Source organism: Carica papaya, chromosome 5 (genome assembly GCF_054855325.1).
Source record: "Carica papaya isolate Zhongbai chromosome 5, ASM5485532v1, whole genome shotgun sequence".
In the NCBI taxonomy this organism is placed as follows: domain Eukaryota; kingdom Viridiplantae; phylum Streptophyta; class Magnoliopsida; order Brassicales; family Caricaceae; genus Carica; species Carica papaya.
Window position 1 is genome coordinate 45251400 of NC_142313.1, and position 16115 is coordinate 45267514.

The 16115-nt window shown below is 31.0% G+C and overlaps 1 protein-coding gene across 3 annotated transcripts; it reads left to right on the forward strand.

Moving 5' to 3' along the window:
- Positions 1–6251: 6251 nt before the first annotated feature.
- LOC110812834 (Nucleotidylyl transferase superfamily protein) lies at positions 6252–15541 on the forward strand. 3 transcript variants are annotated; one of them, XM_088219317.1, is made up of 14 exons: positions 6252–6529; positions 6630–6665; positions 6822–7060; positions 7146–7265; positions 8031–8216; positions 9069–9120; positions 9222–9287; positions 10682–10768; positions 12264–12356; positions 13090–13170; positions 14292–14363; positions 14642–14710; positions 14825–14935; positions 15142–15541. In XM_088219317.1, exons 3-14 carry the CDS (start codon positions 6834–6836, stop codon positions 15193–15195), a joined length of 1218 nt encoding a protein of 405 aa, XP_088075443.1. In that variant the 5' UTR covers positions 6252–6529; positions 6630–6665; positions 6822–6833; the 3' UTR covers positions 15196–15541. The 3 variants fall into 3 exon arrangements, with proteins under 3 accessions (XP_088075443.1, XP_088075442.1, XP_088075444.1); XM_088219316.1 differs by lacking the exon at positions 6630–6665; XM_088219318.1 differs by lacking the exon at positions 6630–6665 and having other exon boundaries at positions 6253–6529; positions 15171–15541.
- The last annotated feature ends 574 nt before the right edge of the window (positions 15542–16115 follow it).

Here is a 16115-nt window from a genome sequence, read left to right on the forward strand (position 1 = left end):
TCTTTTAAACTCCATTACTTCAATCGAATCAACTGTAATATACGAAAAACGAATCAAGAATATTTAACTGATAATCAAATTAAAAATAGATAAATAAATATTTGAACTAGCTTTACCTGCTTATAACTTTAGGAGAAGAAGCAAAGTTGATTTCTAGGGTTCTTCTTTGTATATTTCTCTACAACAAATGATGGTAATTCAATATATATATATATTTTCAATTTCATGATGATTTAGAATATATTAATTACCATTAATTTTATTAATATTTTTCCTCTAATGAATGATTGTTATTTGTCATTCATTATAAATCCTTTGTTTTTAAAGATTGTTTATACTTAATTCTAAAATTGCAATTATGGGAAAATTTTATTTTAATATCTTTTAATTTGATTTATTTTGATTTTGTTTTTAACTAAATGGGACATTTTAATTTCTTTTTTTTGAAAAAAGAAATGCCAAATTTAGATTTGTTTTTTCTTTAATTTTAGCTTTTATGGAATAACATTACTTACAAATATAACTCCTAATTTTTTATTTCCAAAATCTTAAATAATCTTATTTTATTATACTTCCCCAAATTGCAATTATGGAAACAATTTTATTATTATTATTATATATATATGTATTTTATTTTTATTTTTTTACCTAAATGGGTAATGTCAAATATTATTTCTAAAAAAATTACCAAAATTTTGCATATATATATATATATATATATTCAACTATTATCATTGAGATAATCATTAGGTCCCTTATAGTGGATCTAAGGTCATGAAGTCCAAATATAATTCCTAATTTTTTCAAATATGCAAGCTGTTTATTTTATGTTATTCCCCAATTTATTAAGTAAAAAGCTAATATTTAAATTTAATTATTTTTATTTAAATCTTAAGAAAGTAGTATTAGTGGAGATATCCCTAGAGAGAATAAACATGAGATTTTGTCTCGAAATCGAAGCTATAATAATAAGAATGGAGCTTAAAACTTTAAAGTCAAAAGATTCTTCGGTTTCAATCAAAATATGAATTCTTAAACACTTGAATTTATTTAGATTAGTTTCGAAACTTAAAAACCAATTATCAAAATATGAATTCTTAAACGCTTAGATTTATTAGATTATACAATGACTCAGTTTTCCATAAGTGTGCACCTTTAAGAAAATTTCGTTAAGGGGTATATCAGCGAATGTGAGGACACCATAAATCAATTAGAAATTTTATGTCACTAAAATTTTCATTCTCTATAAATTCTAACTAAACATCACAAAGCAGTATTGAGTTAGTATCACTAAGTTTAATAAAATTATATAGTCTCAAAAAAATTAATGAAAAAGGCTAAATAAAAAATTCAGTTCTATAAAAAATCATAGAAATCATATAATAAAACTGTCGAATAGAAATCTATCAATCTGAGTATGTAACGCTCAATGAATTATGACGTCAAATGAGTAACATAAATTATGCTCAAAAGATTTATTTATTTCGTTAAAGCATCTGGTTACCTAACTTTTGGAATACGTAGGATGTATAAACATATATATTTATACCTAGACATACACATATTTTCTTTCATAATCAAATATATCTATTATCAACTAACCATATAATAAACTAATATGAGTCCATATAAATAATACTAAACTAATCTTTCAAAAAGATCATTTGATTTATTTTTATTTTCATATACGACATATAAATAATATAAAAAAACATTTTATTTACATGGTGTGTTAGGCTTAAGAAAACATTTTTAATTTCTAGTTAAAATAAATTAACAGATAATGTGTATATATAAATTAATATATATACACATTATTTTACTATAAATATTGATATATGACCTATTATAATTTACAGTAACTTAGTATGCAATCTTAAAATTTGAAAAATTCTAGTATGATTTGATGTAATACGTAATATTCATGGAGATATTAAACATTTAGGTTGTGGAACACGTTGAAAAACTATATAATCTTATGTTTCTTAAACTTCGTTGATTTGAATCATTTAAAAATTAAACTTCGGTGAAATTTTCATTGTTCGTGTAATTTTCACGGTTCCATGCCTTACTAGCATTTATCACAATTATTTGAGGACTCCCTAATCATCTTTAAATGCGATTGATCTTAATAGAGAGAAAATCTCATTATCTTTGCAAAATGTACACATGTTTTTTATTTGAAAGTAAAAGTGAAATTAATGTATATCTTACATTTATTTATAATGATTGATCAAATAATTTAACTTTTGATAAAATTTTAATATTTCATTGTAAATGTTGATATATGGTCTATCACACTTTATACCAACTTAGTAAATAATTTTGAAATTTTTAGAATTTTAATATGATTTGCAATTGATGTGATACATAATATTGACGTCTGATCTATACTAATTTACACCAACTTATAAAATAATTTTGAAATTTATAAAATTTAATATGACACTTGACAAAGATATTAAATATTTACAACTAACTTATTTGAGTAATCTTAAAATTTGTAGAATTTCAATTTGAATTGTGATCGACGTGATATATATAGCATTGATGTATGACTTATCATAGTTTATACCAAGTTAGTAAACATAAACTTATAAAATTTTAATATGACTTGCGTCGTAAACATATATATTAAGCATTTAATTCCTGAAACATGTCGAAAACAATAGCTTATAGTATTTATTAAAATCTCAAGAATCCAAAAGGTACATTAATGTTCAATTTGGGGGAGCCGTGGCATTAATGAACATCTTCAAGCCAGCTTGGCATTGTACGGGATAACCAGAAATGAAGTGATTGAGTCCAAAATCAAGTGGAATTTTATCATTTCCCGATTCGTATTCCTCGGCACCCTCTGGTTTTGTGCACGTATCATATCCTGTCTTATTTAATAGCTTCACCACGTTGCTGTCTCGATAATCGTAATTAAACACTGCAATATATTTTTTAACAAAAAATAATTATTTAATTTACATATATATATATGTATATACACGAAGAGATATATTATATATAGATAGATATACATACCAAGTATATCACCAGCATAGAAGTGTTTTCCTTCCGGCCATTGTTCGACGTTAATGATGGTATCCCAACCATATTCATCTCCCACAATCCATGTTTTAGGAGCACTTATGGCACCTCCTATTAACATTATCACTACTGCTATCGTTGTAACTACTGTCGTTCTTTTAAATTCCATTGGTTCAATCGAATCAACTGTAATACACTGTAAAATTAATCAAGAATATTTAACTGATAATCAAATTGAAAATAGATAAATAAATACTTGAACTCATTTTACCTGCTTATAACTTTGGGAGAAGAAGCAAAGTTGATTTCTAGGGTTCTTCTTTGTATATTTCTCTAAAACATATGATGGTAATTCAATATATATATAATTTTCAATTTCATGATGATTTAGAATATATTAATTACCATTAATTTTACTAATATTTTTCCTCTAATGAATGATTGTTATTTGTCATTCATTATAAATCCTTTGTTTTTAAAGATTGTTTATACTTAATTCTAAAATTGCAATTATGGGAAAATTTTATTTTAATATCTTTTAATTTGATTTATTTTGATTTTGTTTTTAACTAAATGGGACATTTTAATTTCTTTTTTCATAATAAAGAAATGCCAAATTTAGATTTTTTTTTTCCTTAATTTTAGCATTTATGGAATAACATTACTTACAAATATAACTCCTAATTTTTTATTTCCAAAATCTTAAATAATCTTATTTTGTTATACTTCCTCAAATTCCAATTATGGAAACAATTTTATTATTATTATTATATATATATGTCTTTTATTTTTATTTTTATTTTTTACCTAAATGGGTAATGTCAAATATTATTTCTAAAAAAATTACCAAAATTTTGCATATATATATATATATATTCAAATATTATCATTGAGATAATCATTAGGTCCCTTATAGTGGATCTAAGGTCATGAAGTCCAAATATAATTCCTAATTTTTTTCAAATATGTAAGCTGATTATTTTATGTTATTTCCCAATTTATTAAGTAAAAAGCTAATATTCAAATTTAATTATTTTTATTTAAATCTTAAGAAAGTAGTATTAATGGAGATATCCTTAGAGAGAATAAATTTGAGATTTTATCTCGAAATCGAAGCTATGAACAATAATAATAAGCATGGAGCTTAAAACTTTAAACTCAAAAGATTCTTCGGTTTCAATCAAATTATGGATTCTTAAACATTTGAATTTATTTAGATTAGTTCCGAAATTTAAAATCAATTATCAAAATATAGATTTTTAAACGTTTAGATTTATTAATTTATGTAATGACTCGTGCTCCATAAATGTACACCCTTAAAAAAATGTATAATCTTTAAAAATTTTATTAAGTGGTATTTAGCAAATGCGAAAACAGAATAAATCAATTAAAAATCTCGTGCCCATAAAATTTCAAGTAATACATCCAAAATAACCCTAAAATTTTCAATCTTCATATATTTCAAGTACATGTTATAAGGCAGTATTGAGTCAGTATCACTGATTTTAGTAAAATCATCGATTCTGAAACAAAATTAATGAAAAATGTTAAATAAAAAACCTAATTTCATGAAAAATTATAGAAATCATGTAACAAGACTGTTGAATAGAAATATATTAAACTAGATATGTAAATCATCAATGAGTTATGACGCCGAATGATTAACATAAATTATACTTAAAAGACTTATTTACTTCGTCAGGACATCTGGTTACTAACTTTTTATATATGTATATACATATATTTTTTTTCATAGTCAGATGTATTTATTATAGGCTAACCATATAAATATGAGTCCATATATTAATAACAATAAACTAATCTTTCAGAAAGATCATTTGATTTATTTTCATTTTCATATATGACATATAAATAACATATATGATATTAATATTGGTTTGCCTAATTATCATTGATTATTTTGGACACATATATTTATTTATATTTGGTTTTTCATAAATTTCACTTAAAATAACATCAATTATTCATCCGAATAACACAAGCAACAATCTAAATTTTTTGATAAAATTTTAATATTTTACTAAAAATATTAATACATGATTATCATAATTTACACCAATTACGTGTGCAATCTTAAATTTTAAAAAATTCTAGTATGATTTGATGTAATACGTAATATTCATGGAGATATTAAACATTTGGATCGTGGAACACGTCGAAAAACTATATAATCTTATGTTTTTTAAACTTAGATGATTTGAATCATTTAAAAATTTATTTGGCCAACGGTGCTCGAGCCGTAGATAATAACTTATACTAAAATACAATTGTAATGACATAAACCATAAAAAATATTATTCTTTTATATAAGTTTTATTATAGAAATATATAAATACAAACACCCATTTCACCGAGATTATTTAAATAATATTCATTTTGGGGGGATCCGTTGCATTAATGTTAACGAGATCATCCCAACCATATTGATCTCCCATGGTCCATGTTTTAGGAATACTTGTCGCGGATCCTACTAACATTGTCATTACGGTTATTGTTAGTACTGCTGTCGTTCTTTTAACCTCCATCAAACTAACCAAATCAACTGATTCGAAAGATTAATCGTTAAAATGTTGTATAATAAGAATACTGAACCGGTTTTACCTACTTCTAATTTAATATATGTAATTTTCAATTTAATGATGATTTAGAATATATTAATTACTTTCCCTTTTTTAATTTTCATTAATTTACTAATTTTTTTTTTCCATTTCTTATTTAGATGATATTAATTACTTTCCTTCTTTTCTAATTTCCATTGATTTATTAATATTTTTTTCTAAAAAAAGGATTGTTATTGGTCATTCTTTATAAATCCAAATTTCCCTTTTTTATTTTTTTTATATTTAATTCTCAAATTGCAATTATGTAAACAATTTTGTTCTTATATATATATATATATATATATATATATGCATAACTTTTATTTTTATTTTTATTTTTTATTTTTACCTAAATGGGTATGTTAAATATTAATTTATAAAAAAATTTACCAAATTTACATATATATATATATATTTCAAATATAATTTTAAAAAATTGGATTTTTATAATGCCCAATCAAGATACCCAAAGAACAAGCCTCAGCCCATACTACTTATTCCAAAGACCATTACGGCCCATTGACTCACACTCCCTAAGCCCTAAATTCGGCCCATTAGCCCACTGTATAAAATCCGGAAACGGCGTCGTTCGGAAATCAGTCTTTCGGCCAATCCCCAACATCCTCCGATTCCCTGTCCTTCGTATCTCTCAGTGCAGTTCTCTTATTTCTCAAATCTTCTTCCAACATCAGCGGCGCCGCCACTTCGATTCACCACTTATCTCTCTTTCCAGATGATCCGCGGCTGAAACTGGAAGATTCCGTCTCCGTTGCATCGTCGCTTGATACGCAGAGAAAAGGGACCATCATTGGTCTGCTCAATCGTGTAGCTGCCACCACCGTCGCTCTGTCTCCATTTGTTGCCTAAAAGTAATTTCTGCTTTATTCATTTCTTTCTTCAACGAAATTTTGAATGTGGTAGACCTAGGGCTTTTATTCCTTGAATGTCTGACCTCCTGTACTGTCTCAGCCTTGGCATCTCATATCGGAGACGCCGCCATTGAAGGTAAACCAAGTGAAATTGAGAGAAAGGAGAAAATCGTTTTGAGAAATTCGGTTATTTAGGTTTTTGAGTTGAGCTTGTATTGAACTGACTGAGAAATTGAAAAAATGTTGACAATGAAAGGAGACATTCTGATTTTCCATTTTTGTGTCTTAACAGGGAAGAGGGAGAATGAGTGAGATGGAGAAGAAAGAGGAGACAGAGAAAGAATTAGAAGCAGAGCAGGTAGTAAATCCATGGGAAGTATCCGCAAAGGATGGGGGCAAGATTGATTACGACAAGTTGATCGATAAGTTTGGGTGCCAAAGGCTCGATCAATCTCTCGTCGATCGTGTCCAACGCCTTACGTCTCGCCCTCCCCATGTCTTCCTCCGCCGCGGTGTCTTCTTCGCCCATCGGTCCTCACATACTCTATTCTGCAGATATTGGTGCTGCCTACGTGTGTTCATATCTTTTATTGATTTTGAGCTTCTTTTCTGGTAGGGATTTTAATGAGATATTGGATGCATACGAGAGAGGAGACAAGTTTTATCTCTACACTGGCAGAGGCCCATCATCTGAAGCTTTACATTTGGGGCATTTGGTTCCCTTCATGTTTACCAAGTGAGTGAACCTTCTCATCGTGATAGTATCATTATTATTGGTACAAATTTAAGGTATCTTTGGGCAAATGAATTATTTTTGTGGAATTCATTTGGAAAAATTTGATTTATTAACTATAAATAGACTTTTGAACATAGGAAAGAAACAAATTTAAAATCATCAAAATTCACATTCCATCAATTTCAATGGAATTTGGAATTTATTATTTTAATTCAAATTAGAATTTATTTGGTAATGGATTTTCATATTTTCATGTTTGAAGCAAGCGAAAAAAACTAAAGCTTTTCCCAAATGAAGTCCATAAAATAATTCATTTGTTCCAATAATATCCTTAGCGTCTTATATTTAAATTGATAAAGTGCTGTTTTCCATAGTTTGGACATTCTCTGAGTTTGTGCATTTATGTTGACATTTAAGAAGTGCTGTTTCTCATAATTAGAACATTTTTGAGTTTGTCCACTTTATATCGTAAGTTTTGCCGTATTGGTTTTGCAGCTAGTTCTTTTCTTTTGTTTTTTTTTTTTCGGGGGGGAGGGGTGATGAGTCTTATTCTTAATCTCTTTATGTGATTTTAAGACTTCTCACCTCTAGATCCATTTGGAAAAAAAAAAAACTTCTTATTTCTAGGATAATGCTTGTTGGATATTGCTACATTTGCCAGTGGTTCTTATCATGGCTTGTGGAACTATATATTTTCCTGTGGAACAATGTTGTGTCTGTTTGCCTCATGGTCAGCACTGTTTTCTTTTTTTTTTTTTTTTGCAGGTACTTGCAAGATGCCTTCAAGGTTCCCCTTGTGATACAACTTACTGATGATGAGAAATGTATGTGGAAAAATCTGACTGTGGAGGAGACCCAGAGACTTGCCAGAGAAAATGCTAAAGATATTATCGCTTGTGGTTTTGACATAACCAGAACCTTTATCTTTTCTGATTTTGACTATGTTGGTGGGTATGTAATCATACTAAAGTTCCACATGAAATAAAAGAAGATAAATCCATCTGGCCCTGACCCCTCTTCTTCCCTGTTAGGTTCATGATTTTTTTCTTCTAAACTTTGTGTTTGTTTCTCTTGTCTTTTTAAGTCTAGTGTACTTTTCATTATTTGCTCGGCATGTTGAGATTTATATGTTTCGGGTAACTAAAGCGATTTTTTTATAGAAGTTATCCTCAATTATCTTGTTAAGGTGGTGGTCCATACTGCTTCTTGCCAATTTTTGGAACCTGGTGTTTCAACAATCAGGATCTTTTGTTTCCGAAGATGATGATACACAGCACTAGGTCATGATCGAATCAGTGGGTTGTAGTGAATGTCCAGAAAGCCAAGTATCATATTGTTATAGACTATTCAAATCAAGACATTGCTCTTTGGTGTCTGATTGCCTTTATATCTCCCTGCATACACTGAGTCATGCTTTGAAGCCAGAAGTGGATTTTAAGCTCCATTAAGGTGCTCTTTAAAGGTGTAGATTAGTCATTTTAGAGTAGAGATTGCATGAGTCTAGTTTGTATGTAATGCAGCAACATTTCTGCTTGGAACTCATGGGACATGGTTTCTTTTTGTTGTGCTGCTAAAATTTCTGCTAGGGTTTTGGATAACATACTTAAAGTCAACATTGGAATTCAAACTAGCTTTGTTGCAAAACCATGAAGATTTGAGTTATAGGTGAAGGGTGATTCTGATAAAAAAAATAAATCATAAATCTGCAATGTCTTGTATTTGCTTTCAAGTACTTGTGTTTTATATATGTTTATGATGACTTATGTATATGTTCTTTTTGAAAGTTGTGTATGTTTTGTGCAGTGCTTTTTACAAAAACATGGTGAAGGTTGCCAAATGTGTCACATATAATAAGGTGACCTTTATAATGCTTTCAAGCAGAGGCAGACACATTTTTTAACTTTCTCTTATTAGATACAGAGCCCTCAGCGTTCTCTAAAAGTGCTGTGATCCTAGGTTGTGGGCATTTTTGGTTTCACCGGTGAAGATCATATTGGAAAAGTTAGCTTTCCTCCTATACAGGTGTGATATTTTTTTCTGCTGTCTACTGATCACACAATTGTATAGGCATGAGAAGACATTGTTACAAAAGTTATCTGTTGTAATCTTTCTTTTTTTTTGCTCTGAGCCTTAACAGTAATCTGCAAAGCATAGGGGAGGTTATTTATCTAGGGAAATGGTGAATTCCCATACTTTATGATTAAAAAAAGTGATTAGGACCCATAGGGGTGGGTTGAAGATGGGTTGTAGAAATATAGTGACATGATGGAAGAGAAAGATATGAGAAAATTTCTTAGTTATAGATTGAAAGCTGGAGCCAAAAATGGTATCATCACTGAGAGTCATTATGAACCATTTTTAAAAAGTATATTAGCGCATTTGAGGAAGGGCTCTCTACCAATAAGATGCTCTTGTTTTGAGCTTGAGCATCTGTAAATGTTTCACTGCTCAAATGTCTACAGAATATAGGTTGCTAGATATTAACCCACCCTTGATCTAGTTTGATGTAGGAGGATAAAAATCTGGATATCACATCTAGATTTTATAGACATTACTAAGAAGTCTTAAGCAGTACAATTAAGGATTTGATTGCATCATACAACTGAAAAATTATAAAAAAAAAAGACTTTTTTTTTACAATGCAAATGGATTGGGTTGCGGTGTTGCATCAGTCTTGTTTAATTTCCTTGCTTTTTGCTTGGTTCTAATGTTTTTTCTTTGCTGTTTGTGTTTTTTGAGGACATTAGTCTTTTAGATTAACTAATAGTACAATGATTAGACCTCCTGTTTCTTCACATAATATACTTGTCTTTTATAAAAATAGAGGAGTTAATCTCTCTTATCCTTTTAGTTACCTTGTGGATTATTTGGAAGGATGCTTTTGAGAGTTTTTTTTTTCTTTTAATGGAGTTAGAAATCCCTGCCTCGAAACCTTACATTATTTAAGGGTCATCATCTTGATACTGGCAAGGACGAGGGAGAGCTTGTATATATTTTGTTGATACTGGCGAGGACGAGGGAGAGCTTATATATATTTTGTTGATACTTGAGGATGAGGGAGAGCTTATACATATTTTGTTAAAGCTCTAAATACCCTTTTTTTTTGTTTTATCTGGGTGGCACTCCTTTCATTATAAAAATTGATACTTCTCTCCAGAAAAAATTATATTCATCATAGGGCCCCTTTTTGCATGGCCTTCAGAATTTCTTACGTTCTTTATACTATGTGGTTGCTGTTTCAAAAAAGCAAAAAAAAAAAAAAAAGTTTATACCATGTGGTTGCTAACACTAAAAAAATATATGGATGTACATCCTAAGGTTGCCTTTTCCTGATATCCAGTTTTCTTACCATTATTATTTCCTGTATCTCTTGTTCTCAGTCAGTCAGCTTTATCGTTTGTTTTACATCAGTGCAGGCCGTTCCATCATTTCCTAGCTCATTCCCACATCTTTTCTCTGGCAAAGATGATCTCCGTTGCTTGATTCCTTGTGCAATTGATCAGGTGGAATGCCTTTACTATCAGTTCTAGTTTGTGGTTTATTCTTTATTATCATTTTTTATTTTTCCTTGCTGAAAAATGATAAAAAGGTCTAATCAATACACTGTCGAATCTATTCTATAAAGTTTCATGTGTTGTTGAGCATCCAGTTTTGGACATTATTTTGCATGGAACTCTCTTCAAAATGTCGTCATGCCAATAATTGTTGTTACGTCATGCCAAGCAAGAGCAGACGTTTAATATTTTCCTCTTAAAGTTGCTGATTGTTTTCCATTTATTTCCAAAGGAACCCTTGGTGCAAGATGAGGGAATCTAAGCACTTAGTTTTCAGTTTTCCATGACTATTTTCTTTCTTCAAGAACAAGTGAGTCCGTGTGATCCTTATATTTTTTATTAAAAAAAAGCAACTTCTGCGATGAAAGTATCTTTATATTTTTTATTCAAAAAAAGCAAGTTCTGTGATCAAAGTACCTTTGTAGCTATCATGAGAGATATCATGAGAGATGAATCTTCGAATTTGTTTTGACATGCAAATCTGTCCTTGAAAACATTTTTTAATGTCTGCGGTCTAAAACAACTGCAAGCAATTTCCTTGTTCTTGCTTTTGAAAGTAAAAAGTAGAATGTGAATTCCAACATGCCTCTTTGAAAGTTACCTGATTTTATAGTTGCTTGTGGTGTTGTTAGAAGAGACTGATTTTACTTCTACTACATTGTTCCCTTTTGGCTGGCTTCCCATTCGTATATATGTTTGTTTCTGAGATTTGTTATGTTAAAGGGCTTGGTATTTTTGCAGGTTTGAGTTTCTTTGTCTGTCTTATATCTTGTGCATGGTTATAATGATACTACAAAATTAATAGCCTTTCAAAATGTTTTGAGGCTGGAGTTGTTAATTTGGTACTGCTTTTAATCTCGAAGCAGTAGATGTGTCATTTTTCAACATTTTTTATTCTTTTCAACTAGTGCATGATATAGACTTGTTTGTTCACCACTTAAAAGTGTTTGACACTTTTGAGGATTTAATTTCTTTATGTCTATGTTATGTATCTTGTGCATGGTTACGCTGATACTATCAAATTAATAGCCTTTCAAAATGTTTTGAGGCTGCAGTTGGTAACTCGGTGCCGCTTTTAATCTTGAAGCAGGAGATGAGTTCTTTTCTTGTTAGACGTGTGATCATCTTTTTATTCTTTTCAATTATTGCATGATATAGACTTGTGACTTCACCATTTGAAAGTGTTTGACGCTTTTGAGGATTTGGCTTCCTTTTTATTTTAGGTTTTTCCATGTGTTCTGTGCATGTTTATACTGTTATTTCACTCTCAATATTTTTTAAGGCTGGAGGTAGTAAAACTTGATACATCTTTTAATCTTGAGGCAGTAACTTTGTACTATTCTTTCGACTTCCATTTGTCCTTTACTTACATAATTCCAATTATGTTCCCATTGTTTTAGGTAGTTCCATCCTCATGTATTTTTCCTTGCTTTCGATTATTCAGGATCCCTATTTTAGGATGACACGTGATGTTGCTCCTCGGATAGGTTACCACAAGCCCGCATTAATTGAGTCGTCATTCTTTCCTGCCTTACAGGTAATTCTTTTCATGGTACACAGGAAGAATGTGTTGTAGGTGTCGTGAATGCATATATTGTGACTTAGCCGTGATAATTATCTCAAAAAAAAAAATTACTTAGCTATGATGAAACTAATAGCAAAAATGTTTTTCCTGTAGTTCTTTTAATAAGTTTGTTCCATATATTATGGTGTGCGACTTTAGTAAGCAGTCAAGAGCCAATTGGGTAACTGTGTTCATATACATTTATCTATCAATTCACAATCTATAAATTATCTATTTTGTTGTCTTGAAGTTCCTTGCTTGTTTGGTGCTCCATCTTCATCTTTTTAATATTTGACTGTCTATGAACAAAATTTCTGTGGCTTCCTACCTGATTATACCTCTTGTAATTGTCCTCTTTTTCTCTAATCATTAATCCATATATGTTTTCATGTACTAAATGGAGCTTTAGCTTTTCATTTCTTTATTTTTTAATTGCTATGATCTGCTTGTAATTTATGAAAAATGACTTTTTCCCCAATATAATGTGCAACTGTGTCCATATATATATATCTACATTATTAGCTATCTATAAATTATCTATTGTAGTTTTGTGAAGTCCTTCCTTGCTCGTTTAGTTCCTCTCTATCTTCATCTTTTAATATTTCGACTGTGCATGAAGGAAACTTCTATTTTCCTACCTGATTATACCTCTTGTGATTGTCTTCTTTTTCTCTAGTCATTAATCCATATCTGTTGATTTTTGCAGGGAGAGACAGGAAAAATGTCCGCTAGTGATCCAAATTCTGCCATCTATGTGACTGATTCTGGAAAGGAAATTAGTTACAAGGTCTGTTTCTAACTTGTTGCAATTTCACATGGAAAGTACTCTGATGGATTTTCTAGTTTCATGAACAACCACAGTGGGCTAATTATTTTGATTTTGTCTTTTTGGTTACATCTCTTTGTATTTATCCTGTGTTTATGGTTTGTGATACCTTTACCTTTCGATATACCTGTCACACAAAGTCCGCTACAAGCTTTATAGTTTTTATGAGCACTTGTACCTTACAAATTTGTCCCCCAAAAAGTCTCATCAAATTCTTGCTGCCAAATGCTATCAGAGGGAAGAAACTCATAAGGGACATTTACCCAACTAACCATTGTGGTTTCTTGACGAAAGGTAACTTTCTGTCATGAATGTTTATTGAATCCCCTCTCCCTTATAGGACTTGTGACTGTTGGTCGTGCATGGTTACTTTCTCCACCATCTGTGGTGGGAGGTTACTCTTTCCCAGTAGTTGTGGAACCTTCTACAGTTTCTTGTATAGTTTTTACTACACTGAGTTGAACAAGAACTCAGGCACCGACAATGATGTGTCCATTGTATAAAATTTAAGTACACAAGGAATCTTACAGTTTTTACCATAAATGGTGGAATCTTTATTTGGCGTTATTTGGTCTGCTGGACGTGTGTCCTATTAGAAGTCATAGCTTGTAGAATCTGTTTGCTGGTTTGTATTTCTACAACTGCCATTGATAAGTCCCTGTTTCTCTGGCAGTTGATCCCAAATTGATGTGTTTGTGACTTCTAGAAAGCATAATCGTGGACAGGAGTAGTGCTTTTTATCATTTTCTTCTAGCTCTTTGTTTTAGTCTACTTACAGCATTTTGCATGCTTTTGTTTTGATGCTTTTGCTGCAATGCTGCTTAAATTATCTCTCTACATTATTCTTTTTGCTTATTTCAGATTCACCTTGTTGGGCCACTCTTTTTTAGAATTTTTCGTACATTAGGCTTTTGTGACCTTGAAAGGGCATGTAAAGAGGAAGGCTTGTGGATCATATTGGTTAAAGTGAAGAGGAATCTTGATTATTATGGGTTGAAGTGTTTTGTTTTGATGTAAGCTCAATAATACATATTGTTAGATATGCATATATCCCAATTATAAGTTTCTGTTGTTATCTGCAGGTAAACAAGCATGCATTTACTGGTGGGCAAGAATCTATAGAGAAACATAGACAATTAGGAGCAAATCTTGAGGTAGGAAATTTCTTGTTCCTCCCCTTTTCTTCAATATGTGAAAAAATGGTTAAATTCACTCCAGCATAGCCTCGCACTTAACTTATAGTTACTGGGAAAGAAATTTGTCATATTCTCAGTCTTTCACGACTAATCTAAGAACGAAATATCAACGCCTGTATTGATATTAAATTTAAAGCCCTGAAAATTATTGTATTTCTCTCGGTTACTTTATTGGCTTCTGATACCTTTAAGGACACAAAATCATGATTGATGTTTTTTCTTTGTATGTTGTTCAGGTTGATATACCCATCAAGTACTTGAGTTTTTTCCTGGAGGATGATGCTGAACTCGAACACATAAAGAAGGTAAGACTGTTTTCTCATGTGGATTAATCTTTCAGGGTAAACACACATGTTTGTTTAAAATGTTCACTTTGAATATTTGGGAGCACAACAAAAATGACGGATGCTTGTGTATAGGAATATGGCTCCGGACGAATGCTAACAGGCGAGGTGAAGAAGCGTCTTACTGAAGTGTTAACTGAACTGGTGGAAAGGCACCGCAGGGCTCGGGCTGCAGTCACTGATGAGGTAAGCCTTTTGTTAGATGGCATAAATCACAGATTTTGATCAATGCGCATATTCACTTAGTGTGGAATAATGTCTAAGTAAAGATGATCAGCCCATCGAAGTCTGTAATTTTTAGGGTTTGAACATTGGGGAAATAGCATGGCACCTGATAAAAAAAAAGTGAGATTAAATATCAACTTAATTCATTATACCAAAACATGAAGTAGATCGAGATGTTCCTTTTATGGTTGTTCAGATGGTGGACGCGTTCATGGCGGTGAGACCCCTTCCGAGCATGTTCGACTGAAGCTGAACAACTCCAAGATAGGTTAGTTACCGGCTTCACGGATCTGTATTTTATTTGTTTTTTTTTCTTTTTTCTTAAAATGAAATTATTTAATCCAATTCATACTTGTCCTTATGAACATTAAAAGAAAAAAAAAATGAGTACTCATTCGCATACTTACAGTCGAAGAGTTTGTCGTGTATTTTTGCCAGAGCCTTGCCATGGTTCTATAAGAATTCAGTATTTATGTTGCTATAAGCCGGCACACATCTGATATTTTCGTGTTTGTCCATTTGATTCAATATTTTTTAATAATAAAAAATAAATAACATTATTTGTTATTTGTTGATTTATAATTAGTAATATTTAAGTTAATATTCTTACATATATATAATAATATATAGATGATGAACATGTATGTATATATCTAATTCAATATTTAATTGGGAAAAAAAAAAAAGGAAATTTCACACTCAAAATTTGAAGAAGAAAAAACTATTGCTGCATGCATGCATTCATGCATGCGATGCTGTATACCTCCCTAACTTTCTCCCTGTTTAACACTACACTTCCTTGGCTCGCCGGCCATGGTTCCGACCGTCGAATTTGCCGGAAAATCGACCTTCAGGTACTCGCACGAAGCCCTAACCCACCCCCTTTTCTGCCCATCACTTCTAGGGTCAATCGTCGTCGTGCATTCAACCTTCACGTCAAAAACTACAGCTCCGTCCTTCACCTCTTACGACAAGTAATACAGCAACCACTGCAGCAAATTCTCCGGCGCGGCAACCACCACCGTGGCGTTCACCGACCTCATTTCCTTCTTCCCCTCGCAGAAAGGCTGAATGTTCCCGCCACCCACGAGGCAGTCTCTGTAAAAGACTGAAACTTGGAGGGCATCGAAGGCAACCCTCG